At 46.7% G+C, this 20,812-nt stretch overlaps 1 protein-coding gene across 1 annotated transcript in view; it reads right to left on the reverse strand.

Annotated features, from left to right (window-relative positions):
• Nucleotides 1–530: 530 nt before the first annotated feature.
• The window catches only part of TENM4 (teneurin transmembrane protein 4), a 223,589-nt gene continuing 203,307 nt past the window's right edge, over nt 531–20,812 (reverse strand). Inside the window, exons 22-26 of the mRNA XM_008566153.1 lie at nt 17,023–17,258; nt 13,185–13,481; nt 10,115–11,729; nt 4,144–4,286; nt 531–1,565 (exon numbers count right to left, since the gene is read on the reverse strand). Of these exons, the coding sequence (XP_008564375.1) occupies nt 807–1,565; nt 4,144–4,286; nt 10,115–11,729; nt 13,185–13,481; nt 17,023–17,258 (3,050 nt within the window). The 3' untranslated portion in view covers nt 531–806. The remainder of the gene's footprint in view (nt 1,566–4,143; nt 4,287–10,114; nt 11,730–13,184; nt 13,482–17,022; nt 17,259–20,812) is intronic.

Below are 20,812 nucleotides of genomic sequence, written 5' to 3' on the forward strand. Positions count from 1 at the left end.
GGGATGATGGGGCTCTTGGCCCCAGGATGTTATGTCACCAGACTGGGGGAAAGGACCTAGGAGACACTTTATCCCAGCATGGGGGTCGCACCAACAACTACACGGGATTTGCAAAAGGGGTGGGGGCTTCCTTTAGCATCAAAATATAAAGCCTGGACAGGAGTTGGGGCAGCTTGAAAAAGGTGCTGAACGACATCATGAAATTTCCTGGAGCAAGATGAAGCCATCTGTGGTCCTCCAGAGGCACAGAACACAGTGACTAAAATCCCACCACTCGTCTGCAGGAGCCTAGCCAGAGATCCTCAGGTCCTACAGACCCTCCTCCCAGGCCCTGTGGAAAAGCTGTTGCACTGGCCCCCGACTCTGCACCTTCACTCCTGCCTGACCCTGATTGAAGAAGAAAGGGTCACACATGAGACAAGTTAGCACAGACACTCGTGTCTCACATCACATTGGGTACTAGGGATGGATGAGGACACACCCCAGGAGATGCGTCTCAGAGAGGAGAAACGTACCTCAAACAACAAGGAAAAAGGGAGCAAAAGACAAAATTTTCATTGTGATCACACTACAGAAAAAAAATACCTTCTGTTCTTTGCAAAAAATGTGTGAAGGCCAAATTTGTGTTTTTCTTTTCTTAAAAAAAAGGATGTTGCATGAATTACAATGCAACCAGTATCTTTTTTTGTGTGTTTTCTGCACTTGTTAAAAAAAGGATTTTTTTTTTTTTAAGTACAACACAGTCAGATATGCGGCCACAAAAGAGTAGCTGTCTTTGGCAAGAAGTCCGGCCTCGGGCCTCTCTGTCACCTTCGGCCCATCTCGCTCTGTCTCATGAAATGGATGTTGTTGGTGCTGTCCGACAGTTCTGGGTACTGCTCGACAGAGATCACGAAGAAGCCGTCGTAGCCTTGCACCCGCCCTGTGTTCAGCACCTGCTGCTTCTCCCCCTCGGTCCAGGCCCGCAGGCCTTCCTCCCCCTCCCGCAGTCTCTGCTGCTCGCGGGCCCAGGCCTGGTGCACGGCTCGCTGCCGCGCCAGCTCCAGCACCCGCGCCTTCTCCTCGTCCAGCGTCGTCCCGTAGCGGGTGTTCAAGCACAGTGCCCCGTACTGGAGCTGGATGTCTGTGTAGCGTCTAGTCCTGCCACTGAACATAGTGTTGATCTGGGACACAGTGACATTGACCCCATTCTCCAGGGTTCGACGCCCCCCACTGAGGCCCAGAATGGCCAGGTCACCTTCTGAAGGCCCTGGTTTCACGAAGTAGTGGGTGTCCACCCCATCAATGGTGAAGTGCAGGTTCTCTAGGTAGTGGGCATTGTTCAAGATGGCAGCAACCCTCCGCCCGTCCTCATTGGCCACACTGATAATGTCTGTGGTCACTCGGCCGTCCTTCAAAGCAAACTTGACCCCCTTGCCAAAGACTGATCCGCTGGATGCAAACTTCCTCGTCTTTGGAGCCTGCTGGCAGCTGGTGATTGTGGAGCCATAGAGCTGGTCAAAGCGTTCTAAGGTGACAAAGGCCTTGAGCTGCTTCTGCACTTCACACTGTACCCCGAGGATAGACTGATGGGGGAGAAGAGTGAGAGAGAGAGTAAGGAAAAGGGAGAAAAATCCAAGGGCCCGGAGAATCAGCTTAAGTCAGTCAAATCCATGCATACTATTAACCTGCAGCCTCTAGCTCTGCTGCTGATCACCAGACGCCCAGCCATACTTCATCCATCCATTCACCCACCCTTCCATTCAGAAACCACTCAGGGAGCATGTATTCTGTACTAGGTCTTTTTCTGCACACTGGAGATACAAAAATGAATCAGACATCTTGCCCTTGAAGAACTTACTGTTTTGTGGGGAAAGACAGATATGACAATAATTGCAGTCCAGTGTGATAGCTGGTAGTTTAAGAGATGTGATAGTAATGGCCACAGCTAACATTTCTTGATCTTCCCATCTGTCGTCTCATTTGATCTTCATGGTAACCTTACATAGTAGGTTATCTCATTCTCCATCTAAGGAAACTAAGGCTCACAGAGGTTGTACCTGGCTCAGTTGTAAGATAATAGCAAGTTAGTGTTCAAACTCAGGCCTGTCTGATTCTAGAGGCTCAGTTTCAAGGGCTGGAATAGGGAGGAGCGAGCAAGCCTCCAAAGAATCTCAGCCCGAGGGTGGAGAAAGCTTGAGTAGGGACGTGAAAGATGGGGGGGTGCCAAGAGACAGAGGACTGGCAAGAAGGCACAAGGAGATGAGAGCAGTGATTTATAGAAACCCTCTTACCCTGTTTTATTGCTGTCTACCGTGTTTGCACACGATTTTCATGGAGGGCCTCTGCCCATGTTGCTTCCTTGAGGCTCCCCTGGTGCCACTGCTCCCAATTGCTTTCGGGGTAGACTGGGCCATGCTAATGTGATGTTCCATCTACCTGCCTCTCCCATGGTTCAAGGATCTCGGGAAAGCCATATTCAGGAAGGCTTTAGGGCCTGATCAGCAACTCAGGGAAAGTCTTTAGAAACAGGCACATCAGTTTTCACTGAAATTAAGTCCTCTTTATAATTAATAGAACCCTGTCTGTGAACAATTATTTCCTAGAGTTTCACGAAAGCTGGAGTGCTCAACAGCAAAGATCTCCTATGTTTGCCAAGGGCAGAAATCAATAATTCATTGACAGGTGAGGTTGGTGAACGGGCAGTCAGAGACTGGGGCTCCATGGAGTGGAGAGGGGAACTGGGGGGGCAGGGGAAGGGTTGTGCTGCTGGCTCAGTCTGGAACAGCAAATGCTGGGACATCTGGGACAGAGCCTGGTTGGTGGCGGGGAATGAAGAAAGTGAGAACAACAGAGGCTGGCAGAAGCAGGAAGGGCTCTGTGGCTGGGCAGACATGGGTTCTTATTGTCTTCTGCTGCTTTCAGCTGAATGACCTTGGGCAAGTTTCTCTCTGAACCCTGGTCTCCTCATCTGTGAAATGGGGAAAGACACCTCACGCCTCCATCTGTTTACTTCTTTCAACCATTTACTCATTCAACAAAAGTTTTCTGTGCACCTACTATGTGCTAGCCTCTGTGCTGGGTACCAAAGGAGACCCAGTACTTACCCTCTTAGGGCTCACAGTCTAGTGGAGAGATGAGAAAGAAAAGAGGAATTAAAATATAGGGTGGGCAGGGCTTTGCGAGAAGAAAATATAGGTTGCCACCAGAGCAGAGAGGTGCAGAATCATGTTTGCCAGAGTCGAAGGAAAGGAGACAGCTAAGCTGAGGCCTAAAGATATCAGTCTGGAGTAGGAATCAGGGATGTGAAAGTTTCCACTGCCAGCAGTATGCCATCCGGCAACCCTGCTGTCCTCCTCAGTGTGTTGTCCCAGGGGCTGGGATCCTCTTGATGGTCTGGTCTCTGTCTGACTCATCTCTGCCTTCACTGGGCACAGCTTGGGGCCTGGCACAGAGTCAGCTCCTAGTACAGAATTTATCAATGTGGTGGGTTGGGAGGGAAGAGGGAAGAAATGGGCAAATGAATGCATGAAGTGAGAGGGTGGGATGAGACTGTGTTTAGACCTTCCGGTTATATAATTCTGAACATTTGAAATTGGGTCATAAAAGGAAGATAAGAAAGAGTTACATTTTTTGACCAGCTATGGTATGCCAGGCACTGTACTCGCAAGCTGATACAGAACAGACAAATCTGGGTTTGAATCTCAGCTTTACTCCTTCTTTGCTCTGTGGCATTGGGAAAGCCTCAGGCATTAAATCTATAAAATGAGAACAATACCATGTGATATTTGTGAGTTAACTTATGTAGAATGCCTCACACAAGGCCAGGTGCATTGAGGTGCTCAGGAAATGTCACATTTGTATTTAGAACACAAATGTGCATATTTGTTCTGATAGTGACAAAGGCTTATTATCGTTGGGAAACTCCAAACTCAGTATAACACACAAATTTCCTTAATGCAGCTTGTATCTATGTGCAGTAACAGCGGGTCCCCAGTGGCTTGCCTAGTGGTAGGGTTACTAAGGATTTGTTGAATGGTCTCTAGCACTGTGGAGGCACCACATGTTTCCATCATTGGCCCAAGCCTTCCTGAAAAGCTGGTGGGACCCCCTCCTGCAACATCTGCATGGCCTGAGCAGTGGGCAGCCATGTGCAAAAATTACCTTGCTGTTGTCCCATTCCTGAGTTTTCATCTGTGTGTGGATGAGCTCGTAGGATGGCTCCATGGCATCCATGTCTGGCTTGGGATAGCCAGGGATCACATTGTGCAGCTGGAATCCAAAGGTGAGCAGCCAGCTGTTGACATCTGGGTGGGAGAGAAGCAGAAATATCCCTGTGGAGTAAGTGGACTTCACATGTGACTGTCCCAATCAAGCAGCTAGAGTTGGGCTGCAGGTGGTGGTGAGGATGTGGGGAGCTGCTGGTGGAGAGTCATCTGCTACAGACACTTTGGAAAACAGTTTCACAGTATTAAAGCCAGACGTACTCCTGGGGCTCAGGGATCCCCCTCGCAGGTATGTACCCAATAGAGATGAAACTTAAGTAGAACCCAGGTTTCCAAACTTCCCTTTCTACTCTCACTCCAACCCCCGGGACCTCCAGCCTTACACCCGGGGCAGCTGTTGATAGATGAAGATCCCCCACTTCCAGCCCCAACATCAATAGGAAACACTTGCAAAGGACAGCTGGATGCAAAGGGAAGATTTTAGTGACTGACTGTGAAGAAAAAATTCACTTAAGAAAGAACCCCCCCCTTCTCTTTGCAATGATTATAGCCTGAGGGCCAAAGTGCCACTGGGCATGGAGACAGCCTGTACTTGAGATCAATGAGTTCCCCCAGCTCCTGCCTTTTCCTGCCTCAGCCCCAGGAAATCACTTAACTTCCCTGTGCCTTCATTTTCCAGCCTTTACATTGGGCTTGAGGGTCTCATCTCACAGGCATGCGATTAATTGATGTTATAACATTCCTCGGGGTTACTAATTATAAAATATTAGGTATAGGCATAGATAGGATTTTGCTGTGAGCATTTGGCTCATTGAAGAATGAAGTCAGGAAACCAAGACACAAGGACAAAAAAGAGGCCTGAGGGTATGCCACCGTTTCTTGGCACGCTGTTCTGAGTGCATGTGCCCAGCACCATGTCATACACACCCTCACCTTGTACACTCAGGACACCGAGGGGAGATGAGACATGACATGAATAATAACTTTGATCAAGAAAAAAGATCAGAGAAGGATGGAAGTCTTTTAGCTGAACAAGTCCACATGAAGGTGGTGACATTTAAGCCAACCACTGAAAACTGTGCACATTCTGTTAGGCACAGACGGAGAGGAAGGGGCATTTCAGGCAAAGGCCACTGTACAAGGCAAGGCCTGGAGAAGGGAGGTGAGTGTAGGAGTGCTCAGGTGACCAGAGAGCAGCTCAACGAGGCTGAGAAAGAACTGGAAAGGAAAACTGTGACTGGAGCAGGAAGAGCCTGGGATGGCAGGCCGGAGAGAGACAGACAGATGGCCTATGTCCTACTATGGCTCAGCCTTCCTTGGGAAAGAGCAGCTCAAGATGCCAAAGCAGTTATTGACCAGAGACTCGGAATCCAAAGTCTGGGGGAGGCAGGATTTTGAGTAGAGTGTCAGAGCCAGGCCTGATTTCGGCTTCTTTCCAATAGAGGTAGATCCCTGGTAAGGGAGGTCCTGTTTAGGTCCATGCATAGGTGGAACCACCTTCCCCTACTACACACTGAGTTCATCCCAGTGGCGGGTGTTGCTGTGGGGGCCAACAGCTGTGTCCCTGTCACCACTGCGTCCCATGTCACTCTCCCATTCAAGAAGCTCATGTTTGCCTCTACTTTTGTTTTTGTTCTTTTTTCTTGGTTGTCCCAGGACGCCTCTCCTGGCTGTGAAACCTGCAGGTGCTGAGGTGGAGTGGTGGTAGAAAGGCAAGCTTAGAAACCTTGGTCTACTCCCTTCAGTCTTACTAGGCAAGATCCCTGTAGGGAAAGAACATGGTAGCTCCAAATTCTGGCTTCTCAGCTTACAAACTGTGTGAACTTGGACAGTGAACTTACCCTCTCTGAGATTTGATTTCCTTATCTGCATATTGACAGTAGAAATGGTTTTAACCAAGTCATGGAGAAGACTACTCATAGCATTACCATTTGGGAGCAGTTATCATGTGGCAGGAGCAGTTCTAAGCTTGTATATAAATTATCGGGTTTAGTGTATTTTGAACTGCACAGCTCAGTTCCTGGCTCACAGAAGGTTTTCTCTATTTCCCCCAACCCATGCCTCCACATCCTGGACCTCCATTTTCTCATTTGTAGCAGAAGGGGCTTGGACCAACTTTTCTCTAAAATCCCTCTGCTTACTGAGTTTCTGATTCTATGAGTCCTGGCAGATGGTTCTTTGGGAAATTAAAACAAACAGAACAGGGGAAAAAAATACCCTACAAAGTCATTTTGCCTGAGGCTGAGAACTTACATCTGAATTTATGGTTGCAAAGGAAGGCTTCCATCAGGAATACTGAAAATTTCCAGGAAACTAGGGGACTGAAAAGAGGGCTGGGCTTTAATTGCAAGTGATGGAAGGTGGGAAACGTTCCTATTACGCTTTTAGGAAAAATGCTGAAAATGTACTTACTCATAAGCTTTCTACAGCGTTTTTTTGAAGAGTTGGGAATTTACTCTTCCTTCTTAAGACATCATAGGTGGACATTTCCCTCATGTTCAGAAGCTCCTCTTTATCCATCTATCCCAGACTTCAGCGTTGCCACCACGGAGTGATGGAATGTGAACAATAATCCCTTTCACATATACACAGCTTTGTTCTTTATAAAGTGTATCTAATCCGAGAATGAGGGTTTTGGACTCAGAGCAGAGCTCTAATCCCAGCCTTGCCACTTCTCAGTGGGCCAGTTGCTTCACCTCTCTGAACCTCACTCTCCTCCTCTGTAAATGGGGTCAGTAATCTCCACCTCGCAGGCTTCGAGTGAAGATTAAGTGCAATGATGTACACAATGTATCTGGGGTGGACATTTGTGGTTCCCTTCCCAGCATCCCATTCTGTCCTCCCTTTCCTTTTTGGGGTACCCGTATAGTTTTGGAGAAGCCAAATCCACCTAAGGGGCCAGCAATGGATCACGTGACTTAGGCTAAGCCAAGCAGCACATTCTATCTCCCCAGCCATAGTGATTGTTTCAGGGGCTGTCGTGTGGCCTAAGCCTATCCAACTGGGGTGTATTTCAGGACCCTTAAAGAAATTTTTGGGAAAAAAGATGCTGCTTTTTCATTGTTGTTGCTGGATGTGAAAGGATGTGTTTAGCTCACATGGAAGCTAAAAGGTAAGGTTTAGTGAGAATTAGTACTAATTCAGTTTCTTATTAGTGACTGCAAATCATTTCCAATCTGCTAAAAACTTGACTATTTATATAAAATCTCTTTTCCACACCACAGTTTTTCAAACTGTGGGGTATGAACCACTATGTAGTAAAATCCATTTTGTGGATCATGACCAGCATTTTTATTGAAATAGAGTAGACTAGACTAGAAAACGTAAGAGTGCATCGCAATTAGGTAATGCTTTGAAAACCTTTTGTTTTAGTGTTTTACTGCTATGTAAAATCTTTTTCATATAGTGGGCTCACCATCAGAGAAATGTGAGAAAAGCTGTCTTGGACTGTGCACTTGTAAAGGTGGGCACTAAGCCGGACTGCCCTCTGGATCCTTAGCACAGGTCTGGCACAGAGTAGGCATAAATAATATAATATTTGCTGGATCATCTAACTGACTGAAAAATCAAGCCCAAACCTAAAATGTCCTGGGTGGTTGGTTGCTTTGCTAAAAACTGGATTTGGAGACCAGCATGATTATCATGAAAAGTGAGTCAGAGAGCCCTGGGTTAGAATCCCAGCTCCCTGGACTACATCTGTGTGACTCTAGGCAAACCCTTCATCGTTTGGAGCCTCATGTCTCATTTGTAGACAGAGATAATGACAGTGATCTCACAGGGTTGTTGTGAAGTTTAAAAGAGATCATATCTGCCAAGAGCCTAGTGCAGAGTAGTTAGCCATGTTGTGCTATTCTGGAAAGAGACCATATGTATATGGTGCTGTACAAAGGAAAAGGGGGGAGGGTGTAAGAATATTTTGGCAAGCTACAACAATTTTTTTGGATAGAAAAGTAAACTTCCTACTGCACCATTTTTTTCAGCTATAGTAACCTGCCAGGACATCTCACAGGAAACTCATTGGAGGGTGAGGCAGGGGTGTACTTAATGCAGACAGATGTAATGGAAATGTCATCTCAATCCGTCAAGTTTCTCTAGAGCCAGCAGCCAAGTTGAGCGTGGTGATTGCTGTGAAACACTGTTAGGATATTCATGTTTACCCAAGGCCCCAAGTATGTTTTCATCATGCCTGTCCACCACCTTGTTCTCTCTTCTTCCCCACGCTTGGGTCTCCAGCTCTCAACATGACAACCTGGAATTATTCCCTGAGAAAGGAATCCTCTTATTGCTGTCAGCAGAAACAGGGTCCAGACAGGGCCACCAAGTTTGGGGGCTGGGAAGCCATGTCTGTAAGAGGCACTCATGTGAGCTATATGTGTTATCTTCTCTGTGTTTTTGTACATGCTATACCCTCTCCCTGGAATGCCTTTCTTGCCGTTACCTGCCGAATGCCCACTCGGCAGCTGGCCTCAAGTGTCGGCTGCTCCATGAAGGCTTCCCAGAAGAAGCCAGTTGCTCCTCCCCTGTGCTTCATAACTGTATGCAAACGTTCCTCACGGTCCCTCCCACACTGGACAGCAATTGTCTGTCTCTTCTCTAACAGTGTGAAATCCTGCAGGGTAGGGATCATCTTTCTATCTCCAGCACCTAAGACAGTGGCTGCACAGAGGAGGCACTTGTGGTATGAAGGAAACTGCCATAAAAGAGGGGGCAAGGGGATTGCGTCATAGGGTAAAAGAGGGGGAGACTACCAGGTTTGCAAGTTGGGATATGCCCCATTTTTGCCCACTGCAAACTCTCTTATATAAAAAGTCCTGGCTTTACCCAGATCCCATAGCCACTCTCGCTCGAAGTCCTCTGTGGCTAAACTGGGAAAAGCTGCTTGCTTGCAGCTGTCAGAGACATCCCTGCCTGGGGGACCTATGGGAGACGTTCTACTCAAGTTGGTTTCATAGTAGTGGAAGGCAACACTTTTTAAAATCTGAGGCTAATGGAAAGGGAACCACTGTGAGCACTAGGCACATTATAAAATGCATCTCATTTCACCCCGGCAACCACCCTGCCAAGTAGGTATTTGTTTTCTATTTGTTCCATGTGTTCTTTGCTTCTTTTTCCCCTCTTTTCCTCCCCTCTGTGGATTGGCTATTTTCTTGGTCTTCTGTTCTGTCGCCACTATTGATTTACTAGCTATGCCTCTATTTTATTTAATTTTTTAATTTTAATTTTATTTTTTAGTGGTTGCTCTAAGGTTTATAATATGCATATTTAACTTAGAGTCAAGGTAAGAATTCTAACTTCAATTTACAGTGAGGAAACTGAAATTCAGGGCAGGTAAGTAATTTTTATAATATGTTATAGCTTAGAAATGGTGGATCCTTCTCACGGTTCTGTCTGTCTTCAAAGTCTGAATTTTCCATAACATCATCCCAAATCAAGAACTACTTTTTTAAAAAAAGCCATACCTTAAGTCAACTTATCAGGGACTCATAGCCAGCTTGATCTCTGTATCAAAAACTCCCAAAGCGCGTTCCAGGGGATACATCCAGGGAGATATTACGATTTCATGGTGAAAAAAGGGCTTTCATGGTCAAATAAATTTGAGAAATAGTGAGTAAATATATTAAACAGTTCTCTTTACTGCAGACTTCTCAGAGCCTTTCATAAACCGAAATGTACTATGAAAATTTAAGCATGGTGGTGGCCCTGTTCAATTTATTTGGTGCCAGAACCATTTTTTTCCAGAGTAGTCTCTGAACTAGTGTTTCTTCAAATATACTTTGGAAAATGCTGCTCTAAGAGAAAGTCAACATTTCCTGCCACCCCATACCAGCTTGCTCAAGGAAGACTAAGTCTTGTCAGATAACCAGAGCAATTTAGTGGGTCCCACCCTCTGAGTGAGTCCCAATCCTCACCTGTCATGAAGCACTTGATGTCCTGAGAGTTGCTGATGGGGTTGTTGTTTTTAAACATATAGAGATTAAATGGCATGATGTTGCTGCTACTCAGATGCTTCCATAGCTCGTGGTCTGGGCTAGTCCAGCGTCCAGCCAGCACATCGTAATCCCGTCGGCCCATGTGGACGAGCTTGGTGAGGGGATCATAGAGGCCACCATGGTAGCCGATGATGATCTGGAAGTTGGGGTTGGTGTCCATATAGATCTCCCCGTAGGCGGTGTACAGTATCTGCTTGATCATCAAGCCTGTTCCACTGAAGACAGCAAGAGGGGTCCCGATGTTGTCACAAGCTATGTAAAACTCATCGCCACTGCTCAGCTCCATGGCAAAGAGATGTCCTTGCAGGTCATAGTAGAGGGACGTGATCTCTGAGCTGGAGTGGTTGTAGAGGTGAGTGACCTTGGTGGGGTTGGTCAGGTCTGCATAGAAGAACTGCAGGTGGTGGCTGTGGCTGCTCTTGCTGGACACCCGCCGCCCCAGGCCATCATAGCGGTACCTGACGCTCCAGCCACCAGCCCGGTTGTAGGCCTTGATGAGCAGGCCAGCCGAGTTGTACTCGAAGATGTCACCACCTCGCTGCCTCAGGAAGCCATCCTCGTCCATCTTGTATTGCACGTCCCCCAGCCTGGTGATGCGGTCACGGAGGTCGTACCGTAGGGGAGTGAGCCGTGCACTGTTCCCAGGGCTCAGTAGGTGCAGGTTCCCATTGAGGTCATAGCTATAGCGCCAGAGTGGCTTGTCATTGATGGAGACAGTCTGCAGCTGACCATCAGCATCATACTCATAGGAGTAGCGGGTGGTGTTGGCATAGGGTCCCACTTTCAGCTCTTTCTTCACTACTCGCCCCATGTTATCATACTGGACAGTCATCCAGTACATGAGCGAGCGGAAAATCTCATACTGCACCTCCTTCATCCTGCCGTACGCGTCAAAGTGTTTGGTGTGGGTCATGACTACTGTGGTAATGATCTGGTTAATGTCATAGTAGATGACACCAAACTTCCCGAACTGCTCGGTCTTGCCTGACACATCGTCATAGCGATAGAGATCAATGGGCAGTGGGGTCTCGTTGATCACAGCCTGCATGCTGGTCACCCGGAAACTGTTGTCGTAGTTGTAGTCAAAACGGGCATTGACCATGCCCTCCTCAGTGAAGCGGAAGATCTGACGGTCGATCAGGGGCCCGATCTGACGGTAGCGGATGGTGCAGGTGAAGCCCTCGTTCTGTAGGTTGACAGTCTTCAGCATGCCTGCTGTCTCATCATAGGTGAAGCTTACCTTGGTGGTGTCATACAGCATCTCGGCCAGCTTCGACAGCTTGCCATACTTGTATATCACCCTGCGGCCAGTGCCCAAGTAAAAGGTGTGGAGGAGGTGGCCGTCCTCAGTGAAGTCCTGTATGACTGAGGCATTGCCCTCGGGGGGCTGGTAGATGTTCCTGTAGTAGCCCACTGAGCGAATGGTCTCTAGTGTCTGTCGGGCCACATTGGGCATCGTTACTGAAGAGAGGCGGTCATTCTTGTCAAACTCGAAGATATACTGCCTCTGGCTGTGCAGGAGCAGCACCATGGACTGGAGGGAGAGGAAAATCACGAGATGAGAGGAAAAAGTGAGGAGGAAGGGTAGGTCTGTGTACCCAAGACTTACCGGAAAGGAATGAAAGTCCAAGGCAACCATAGGTTCTCCTGAGTTATGCCCAAACCAGGGCTTCCCAGCTGGCCTGCCATAGGATGCTGCAAATAGGTTACAGACGTGCTAAGATACCTTAGATGTGCTAAGATAAGCCTGGGGCCCCAGAATATTCAGGCCATTTGCTTTCCTATGGTGAGCATCCTTGTGTGTTTGCCCCTTCGAGTGGTACAGACCTGATCACTTTTGTGTGTGACGGGATGTGAGAAAAGTTGGGAAACACAGGTCTCAAGTATGTGCAACAGACTTCCTTACTCCAGACTTTTCCAATCATTCTTCCTCCTAAAGCAAGAATGAGCTCCCTAAAACATGGTCTGACAACGTCTTTTGTCTGCTTAACAGTTTCTGTTGACCCCCTGTAGCCTACTGCATAAAGACCATGTCTGAAAAGGGCAGTTAAGGCTGTGCACAATTGTTTATGTAGTAACAGGTTATATGTCCACCCTGGGGTAGGCAGGGTGTGATGAGAATGCAAGAACCTGCTTTCTAACGATGGACTCATTGTGTGGCTGTGGGAAAGTTCTTCCCCTCTCTGGGTTTGGATTTTCGGTATGTTGGATGACCTCCAAGGGCTCTCTCTTAGCACTATCACAGAACATTGCTCTCAGAGATACTTGCCCAGCACAGGGTAGGGGAGACTCACCACAGAGCAAAGCAGGGCCTGGTCCTGTACAGGTGACCAGGAGCAGCAAACAAGGCAGAGATCTGGGCACCAGAGCTTGGGCATGGAGTGCAGATTCTTTCTCAGGAAAAAGTCAGCAGATAACAGGCCTAGAGGCGGCTAGGCATCACAGCTACCATTTCCCCCTATTTGGGACCAACTTGTGATTTTTAGGTCATTTCTGACTCCTAGGCCTCTGGGATAAAATTAATCAAGACCTGAAGCAGAAGGGATTTATTAAGGCCACACCCAGCACTTGAAGCTCAGGATTAAGTACCTACTGCCTAAGTGCTGATCCCTAGGCTTCTGCCTCGTTCTCTATGACTGGATAGCACCATGTGCCCTAGACCTGGGAGCAGACCCCTGCCCTGGGTCTGGACCCCAAGTCCTGCTCTCAGTTAGTGTTTGTCCTGCTTCCAGCTCCACTCTATCAGGCAGGTCTCTTATATTCTCCTGTCTGAGAGCCTCCACCTGCCATGCCATCACCATGATCTATCCAGATGCCTCTTGGGAACCCCTGGCCCTCTGTAGCAGATTTTCCTGGACATTTTCTTTTGGAGACCACATGGGTCAGATCTATCCCCCTGAGGTCAGCAGGCTGGGCCAGGCCATGGGTTGAGCCACAATGGTTGGCCTTCTACATGGCAGGCCAGTGATTGAGAGGGACAGACACCTGCCTTCTCTAAGTATGTGTAGCTCCATGTCTTCCCATCGGCAAAGATCCTAGATGTGATGCGACCCGCTTGGTCATATTCCATTCTCTCAGACATGATGCCCCTCTGGATGCCGGCAATGTGGCCCCCAGGGGAGTATGTCACGTTGACTCCATTCAGCCTGCTGCTGGGTGACCAGAGGCTGGGCCGCCCTGCCTGGTCATACAGGATCCGAAGGGTGAACTTGCGGTGGTCATCATAGATCTTCTCCGTGCGTGTTACGCGGTCAAAGTCCAGAGACAGGAGGTTTCGGTTGTGAACCTGGAGAAGGGCAGGAAGGAAAGAAAAAATTAATGTGGACATTGAGAACTTTGGTCAGATGGCCAACGTGGCTGTCAGCTGCGCTCAGAAGCTCCTGAGTAGAAGGCAGCACATATCCTGGACATCACATGTGGGTTTGAGTCCTGGCTCTGTCACCTGTTAGTTATGTGAAGTTTCCTCATCTGTAAAATGGGGATAATCATGCCAATTGAATAGGGCTGTTGTGAGGATAAAGACAATGTAGACTTTGAGCAAATAGTAGCTACAAAGAGGATCCACATAATGTTCTAATATGATTCTTCTAATGAGGACATATTTTAAAAAAGGCAGATCCTTTTTGGCTGTCTCCTAAAAAGGGAGCCACTACGTGGGCCCAGCAAATAACTGCCTGACCCGTCCATTCTATGCTAGACACTGTGCTAGTGTTTGACACAGAGAAGACTGAAGCTCAGGGAAGTGAAAGGATTTGCTCCAGATCTTGTGGCTGGTGAATGACTGAGCCTGGACTTGACTTTCACCACTGCAACGTGTCAACAAACTCTCAGTGGTCCCCTGAGCAAGTCTTACCCTCCTTGGGGCTCTGGACTTCCCATCCCCTCTGGGGTCTCTCCTGCCCATGCCCCCACAATCAGGGTTTCTCCATCACCTCAGCCAGCTCCTATGACATCATCATCTTCTTCCTGGAGGTCCTGGGATACAGTGGGTGTTGGAGTCTGGGGTGGCTCCTCTGGCTGGGGACGTGGTCCTAGCTTTGGAACACTTTGCTCCTGCCTCCAGCATCGGAAGCCCCTTGCATAGTTTCTACCTAGGCTACTAGGTCAGCACACAATTCAATTTCCTTCCAGAGTCAGAAATACAGGGCTCCCATAGAGGAGGCAGTAAGTCAGAGTTTTCATGTTTTAATAAATACTTCAGAGGCTCGTTTCTATATCTGGATCCACCTCTTAGGCATTGGCTGCCCCTGAAACACTGCCAGGTACTCTATAAAAATGCTGGTTCCCTTGAACTAGCGCCTGACCTTATGGGGCATTTGGGCACATTTTCTGCCTCTGTCACTGGTTAAGTTTAAATAGTAGTAAAAAAGCCTCCCAAGAGGAAAGCAGATAATTAGATCACATGATACAAAACAGCACGTGTGGACTGAGGTAATGAAAGGCCCTCTGGCACTCTGTGTGGTTAAAAAAAAAAAAAGGGCCAAAGTGTAGGAATTAAGGCCAGGATTCCAGCCTCAACTTTGTGACCAACTTTTCTGTGTGACCTTGGGAGAGTGCTTCCCCCTCTCTGAGTCTAGGTTTCTTCCTCTGCATAACAACAGAGTTGCAAGGTTGAAGAAACAAGTAAATTAGTGAGTAGAGTGCTGGGCACAGAGAAGGTGCTGAATAAACGTTTGCAATTATTTCCATTTAATGCCAGCAAGTGGTCATGGTCATTCTCAGAGGAAGAAGAGACATATGTGTCTCCCCCTTCTCCCCGTACAAATTCTAAGGCCTTGAAAATAAGGATTTATGATGACGATGATGAGACGACTTTGCTGTGAATGGCCTGGTTATAATAAGGTTGCCTTCCCTGGGGTAATCAAACACAATTGCAGAAGCAAAAACAGTGTGGCAGACAATTTCCATGAAAAATCAGAGGTGGTGGAGGCTGAAGCAGTGTTCTTTGCAGAGAGGGCAAAGGAAGATACAGGGGTTGCACTCCCAGCAATGACGGGGGCCTTTTAAAATCATCTTTTGGAAGGGCCCTGTCCAACTCCCCCCAGGGTGATGCTACTCAGCCAGCTGCCCCCCTCAGCTCCTGGAGGACCCCCTAGTGAAAGGGAGCTGTACCTTTGTGGCAAAATTAATAAAACTGAATTCAGAGATTATTTTACATCTTTCTTTATTAAAAAAGTTCCCAGTTGTATAAAAAATGAGTTCCATTACAGGGAGGCACACCTGGCTAACATTCTAATTCCACATGCCATTGCTGTGGGTGGCCATTTATTTTGGGAGGATGCAGAACTGTGGCCACCGGACTAGAGCACCATGAATCTCAGGCTGGGAGAGGGACTAATTAAAGCCTGGGAAACTTTTGGTCCAGTTCACATGGTAGAGAGGAAATCCTAGTAGTACTAATAGCTGCCATTTATTGAGCACCTGGGGTCTACTAGCACTGGGTTAGGTGCTTTGAATTCATTATCTTTTTCCTGCGGAGGAACCCGAGGCTCAGCGGAGTTGTTCACGGCTACACACACAGTCCAGGCAGGAATCAAACCCAGGTCAAACTTTCCACTTATTGCCCTGTTTCATGTGCACGAAGGGCTCTTTGAGAATTCAGAAGGGGGCTCAGTGAGGCCACATATGGTGGCAGGCCACAGAGAACAAAGACAGCCAGGCCTTCCTCAGGCAACTAGTGGGAGTCTATTTCCTACGTTAGGGAATTACTAGAGTTCTTGGCTGTTGAGGGAACAGAGGTAGCCTGGTTTTCTAGGTTCTAGTTGTGTGATATTGGATAAGTCTCTTAACATTTCTGTATCTGTTGTGAACCTGTTTTCTAGTCTTTACCACCAACTAGCTATAAGACTCTGGAAAAATTGCATACCCTCTCTGAACGTTCATTGCCCCATGTGTAAAACAGGGTTTTAAATGAACTTTTTTTGCAGAAGGGCAGGGGACTCCAGAGAGTCTGAGCTGTGTTGCTATAAGGATACTTTTGTGGCTTTCAGAATGTTAGAAATCAAGCCCAGTTCTGTGGTTCACTTCAGCTCAGCAATATCTGTTGAACACGTGTGGTCTGCAAGGTGCTGTGCTGGAAGCCAAGCTAGATCATCAGCTTTCACTCTGCCTCCTTCCTTTCTGCAGCTGGAGGGAGAAGAGGCTGGGCGGTCAGGCCCTGGGGCAGAGGCCACGCTCTACAGAAACGTGGGAGATGAGCAGAGGAGCTGGGTCAGGGCATCTGCAGACCAAAAAGCACTCTGAAGTGCCAGACCACGATGCCACCCGCTGGTGGTGACAGCTCTGGTAAGGTCATTGTGCTCATTTAGGAAGGATAACTCTGCTTGGAAAGAGTGGAGAATGTGACTTAGGTTCCAAATAGCCAAAGCAAATTTGGGGACATATTAGCAATGATAATAACCACAATGGTCGTAATAATAGCAATAACAACAATAACAATAGCTATTATTGACCACTTCTTATATACCAGACTCTGTATGAGATACTTTCTGTATTACTTCTAATCCTTGTACCAACTTATAAAATTGGTTTTGTCTTCCCTGTTTTACAGATAATGAAATTGAGTCTCTAAGTTTACTGATTTGCCCAAATTCACTCAGGGAATAATAGAAACTGGAAATTCAACTTAGCCCTAACAAACATCAAAGCCAGAGATCTTTCCATAGGTAAAAACCAAAAAGGTATACTATAAGATCCTCTTATTATAGTTTGGTTCCCCCCTTTTGCAGATGAGGAAACTGTGGTCCCAGGGAGAGTTTCAAGAACAATCCCGGTCCTCCAGCCCCCTCCTTCGTTCCCCACAGGATGAGACCGGAGGCCCCTCTCACCCGCAGCCGGCGCCCGAAGACGGTGACCTGGCCCCGAGCCTGCTCCTTGCGCTGCCGCCACTCCACCAGGTTGAGGCCGTTGTCGATGGGCAGTGTGACGTTCCTCTTGCCCACGGTGGGGTTGACGGTGCCGGCCAGCAGGTGGGGCTCGGTCTGCAGCGCCACCTCCATGCCGTTGGCCAGCAGCAGCCGCAGGGAGCCGTCGGCCCCGATGTAGTAGCTGTTGCGGACTTGGTCTGAGAGAGGACAGGCACACAGTGCTCAGCAGGAGCGAGGGTGGAGGGATGTGTGGGGAGAGCAGGCAGTGGTGGGAATTGAAGTGTTTTTTCTCCTAACTATAGGTGCAATGCCTTATCACTGAAGAAAACCAGGAAAATATATGGAGAAGGTCATCCATAATCTCAGTACCCAAAGAAAACCATTGTAAATATTTGTATATTTGTAGATTTGGGGATATTTTCTATGTACTTACGGTTTAAAATAATTGCTGATAGAGTTTTTCACTGATCATTGTATTATATCATGCCACTGAATATTTTTCATAAGCATTTTTCTTAATGACTATATAGTATTCCACTGCATGGAAATACTATAATTTATCTCATGAAACCTCAAATACATATTCAGTTTTGTTTCCAGTTTTTCATAATTACAAGTAACACTTCAAATATATTTTAAACATTATGTTAAGTGAAAGAAATCAGACACAAAAAGCCACATATTGTATGAGTCCATTTATACGAAATGTCCAGAATGGGCAAATGTACATGGAGACAGAAAGTATATTAGTGGTTGTCAGGGGCTGGAGGGCAGGGGAGAATGTTAATAGGTCTCGGATTTCTTTTTGGGGTGATAAAAATCTCCTGGAATTAGTAATGGTGACGGTGGCACAAGTTTGTAAATATGTGTATACTAAAAGCCACTGAACTGTACACTTTAAAAGAGTACTTTTTACGGTATGCGAATTATATGTCAGTTTAAAAATATACTTTTTGAATAAATCAATATCTACATTTTAAATTATTTAGTCAAAATAGATTCCTAAAAGTAAGGTTACTAAAGGAAAGAGCTAAACATTTTTTAAGGCTCTTGATGTATACTAGCGCAATAATGTTCTTTATAACAAGGTGAAAAATACCTGTAATACTTAAATCACTGACAGAATGCTAACTATATATATTTAAAATTATTGTTATACATGTATAACAATGATTTTAAAATAGGCCTGATTTGAAATTTTAAGTCTGATTAAAACATTTTAATTTGTATCTTTAGCTACAAGAAACTTCTGGAGAAAAAAGTAAATTTCAAATGTAAAATGCACACTGAGTTCTTTTCTAAAAATGGAAACAATACCTCTGGGTTTGTGCCGTCCTCTGCTGCTTTCTGCCCTCCCTTGGCTGTTCTCTTTGTCTGCACTGCCCCTCTCTTCAGTAAATGCTAGCCCAAGTCTCTCCTTCAAGGCTCAAGTGTCATCCCTTTCTAGAAGCTTGCCCTGTTCATCTGTTCAGAACAAATGCCTCCCTCTCCTACACATGCCTCAGCCTCTGCATGGGCCTCATCGGTGGTCTTGTGGTTGAGGGGTGTAGGGTTCGGCACTTTGTTAGTGAAGAAATTCTCAAATATCTAAGTGCTCACTGTGGGAGGCACTATCACATACAGATAAGGAACATCTGGAGGCAGGCTTCATGGGCTCAAGTTCCAGCTCTGCCAGTGTCTTGCTCTAAGACCCTGGCCACGTTCTTAACCTGTCATGCCTGTGTTGCTGCATCTGTGCATTGGGGATAATAATTGTACCCTTACCACACAGGGATGCTCTGCGGATTAAGTGAGATGATAAATACAAGCTGAGCACAGTATTTGGCATATAGTCAGTGCTATGTGAATGCTAGCTATTACTCGTTTTATGTACCGGGCACTGTGCTAGTCACTGTCACAAGTATCTCTTCTGTCTCTCCTCTATCTCCACCACCCCATGTCACACACCTGTCGTAGTGAGAGTTTCCAATACTGATCATGATCCTTCAATAGCTCTCCATTGCCTCTGGATTAGCGGTTAAGAGAGGGGGTTCCAGTACCTGTTTGTCTGGGTCCAAATCCCATTAGGTGTGTGACTTGGGGCAAGCTACCTAATCTCTCAGTGCCTCTCATTGCCTTCATTGGAAATATCTTCATTGGAAAACGGAGATATAAATAATCATTACCTCAGAGGATTGTTGTGAGGATTAAATAGGACTATGCATGTAAGATGCTAAAAATATACTTTGCAGTTTGTAAGTGCTCCCAAAACATTAGCTATCATTACTGTTATGATAGACTGTGCTCAGTAAACATTTGCTGGATTGAACTGGATATGCTTTCGTGGGACACCCCCCACCGAATCTGCCCCTGGAATGGCATCAAATTGGCCCCTTCCCTCTCACTTCCTTCCCCCTCCATTTTCTCCCTTTTTCTCTCACATACAGAGCTTTCTAAAACCTGCCTCCAACTTGCTATGCATTATTCACTGACAATTTATATTTTACTTCCTTTGAACAGTGAAAAAGCCTGTTCAATTTATCTTTTAAAGCTCTCCTTGCGGAATCCACATATGTCCATTAATGGTGACTCTGGATGGAACAGAATCTGCAGAGGCCCATCTCAGATGAGCCCCATTTAATGTGGGCTGTGACTACCCAAGGCGGCTACTCATTAGTGGCTACTTCTTAATACTTCCCATAGTTCAGACATAAGATGTAACTGAAAGAGCTTTTCTTTTCTTTTTTTTTTTCCTTTTTGTCTTTTTTCGTGTCCAGCAACGGATCGCAACCCTCAGTGTCGCCCCCGTACCGGACCGGGACTGGCAACAGGATCGCAACCCTCGGCGTCGCGCCCGCACCTCGCTCAGCCAGTGAGCGGGAACCGGTCTGTATGTGGGATCCGAACCCTCGGCGGGAGTGCCACCGCGCTCCCAAGCGGCACACTATAGCAGTGTGCCACCGGGCCGGCCCTGAAAGAGCTTTTCACAAAGACTTGACTGAGGCGGCTGCAGAGCTGAGCATCTGAGCCTGGTTTGCAAGGAGGAAAGGGAGCTTGGCAGAGGTACCAAAGAAGAATGACAGGGAGCATGTTCCTTGATTCCAAGATGTGCTTTTTCTTTTCACATTTTAACGTTTCTGAAATTGGAGTGTGTCTTACAATCCATGTACGCATTTCGAGTAGTGTGTCTTTTTCCCTTCCACCTGAAAAGTCGTTATTAAATTGATGGTATGTTTTAAAACTGAGGAATGTGGCACTTTTGAATTTAAAAAAGCTACCCAAGTACTAGTATAAGAAAGCCTGCATCAACCTTTGAGAAAAATACTCAAAGCCAGTTTAGCAGTATTGGACTGGATGGATGAGACAACTCTTAACCACAGAGAAGAAAATAGGCCCGAAGGACAAGATGTCTAAGTAACCGGCGGCCCTGCTATCCTTGTCAGGCAGAATCCTGGCTGCCGTGGAATTAGTACCTTCTCTTGGCAATAACTCAGTCTGAGCATAAACACCTGGGGTGTGTCCCGACCCACATTAAAGGAGCTTGGTGGGGAAGGAATTCCAGGGTGGTTTTTCTTTGAGAACCACTATTGTTCTCTGAGCCCTTTGAAAGGCAAAGAACTACATTTGGGAATAATACAAATATTAATTTTCTTATGGTAAATCAAATTGCTTGCTAATTAATTAATTACTTAGTTAATCCAACAAACACTCACTGAGCAATACTATGTGCCTGGCCCATGCTAGTCACTGAACACATGTTGTCTGAGCAGCC

This window comes from Galeopterus variegatus, unplaced genomic scaffold (assembly GCF_000696425.1).
Source record: "Galeopterus variegatus unplaced genomic scaffold, G_variegatus-3.0.2 Scaffold15, whole genome shotgun sequence".
Classification (NCBI taxonomy): domain Eukaryota; kingdom Metazoa; phylum Chordata; class Mammalia; order Dermoptera; family Cynocephalidae; genus Galeopterus; species Galeopterus variegatus.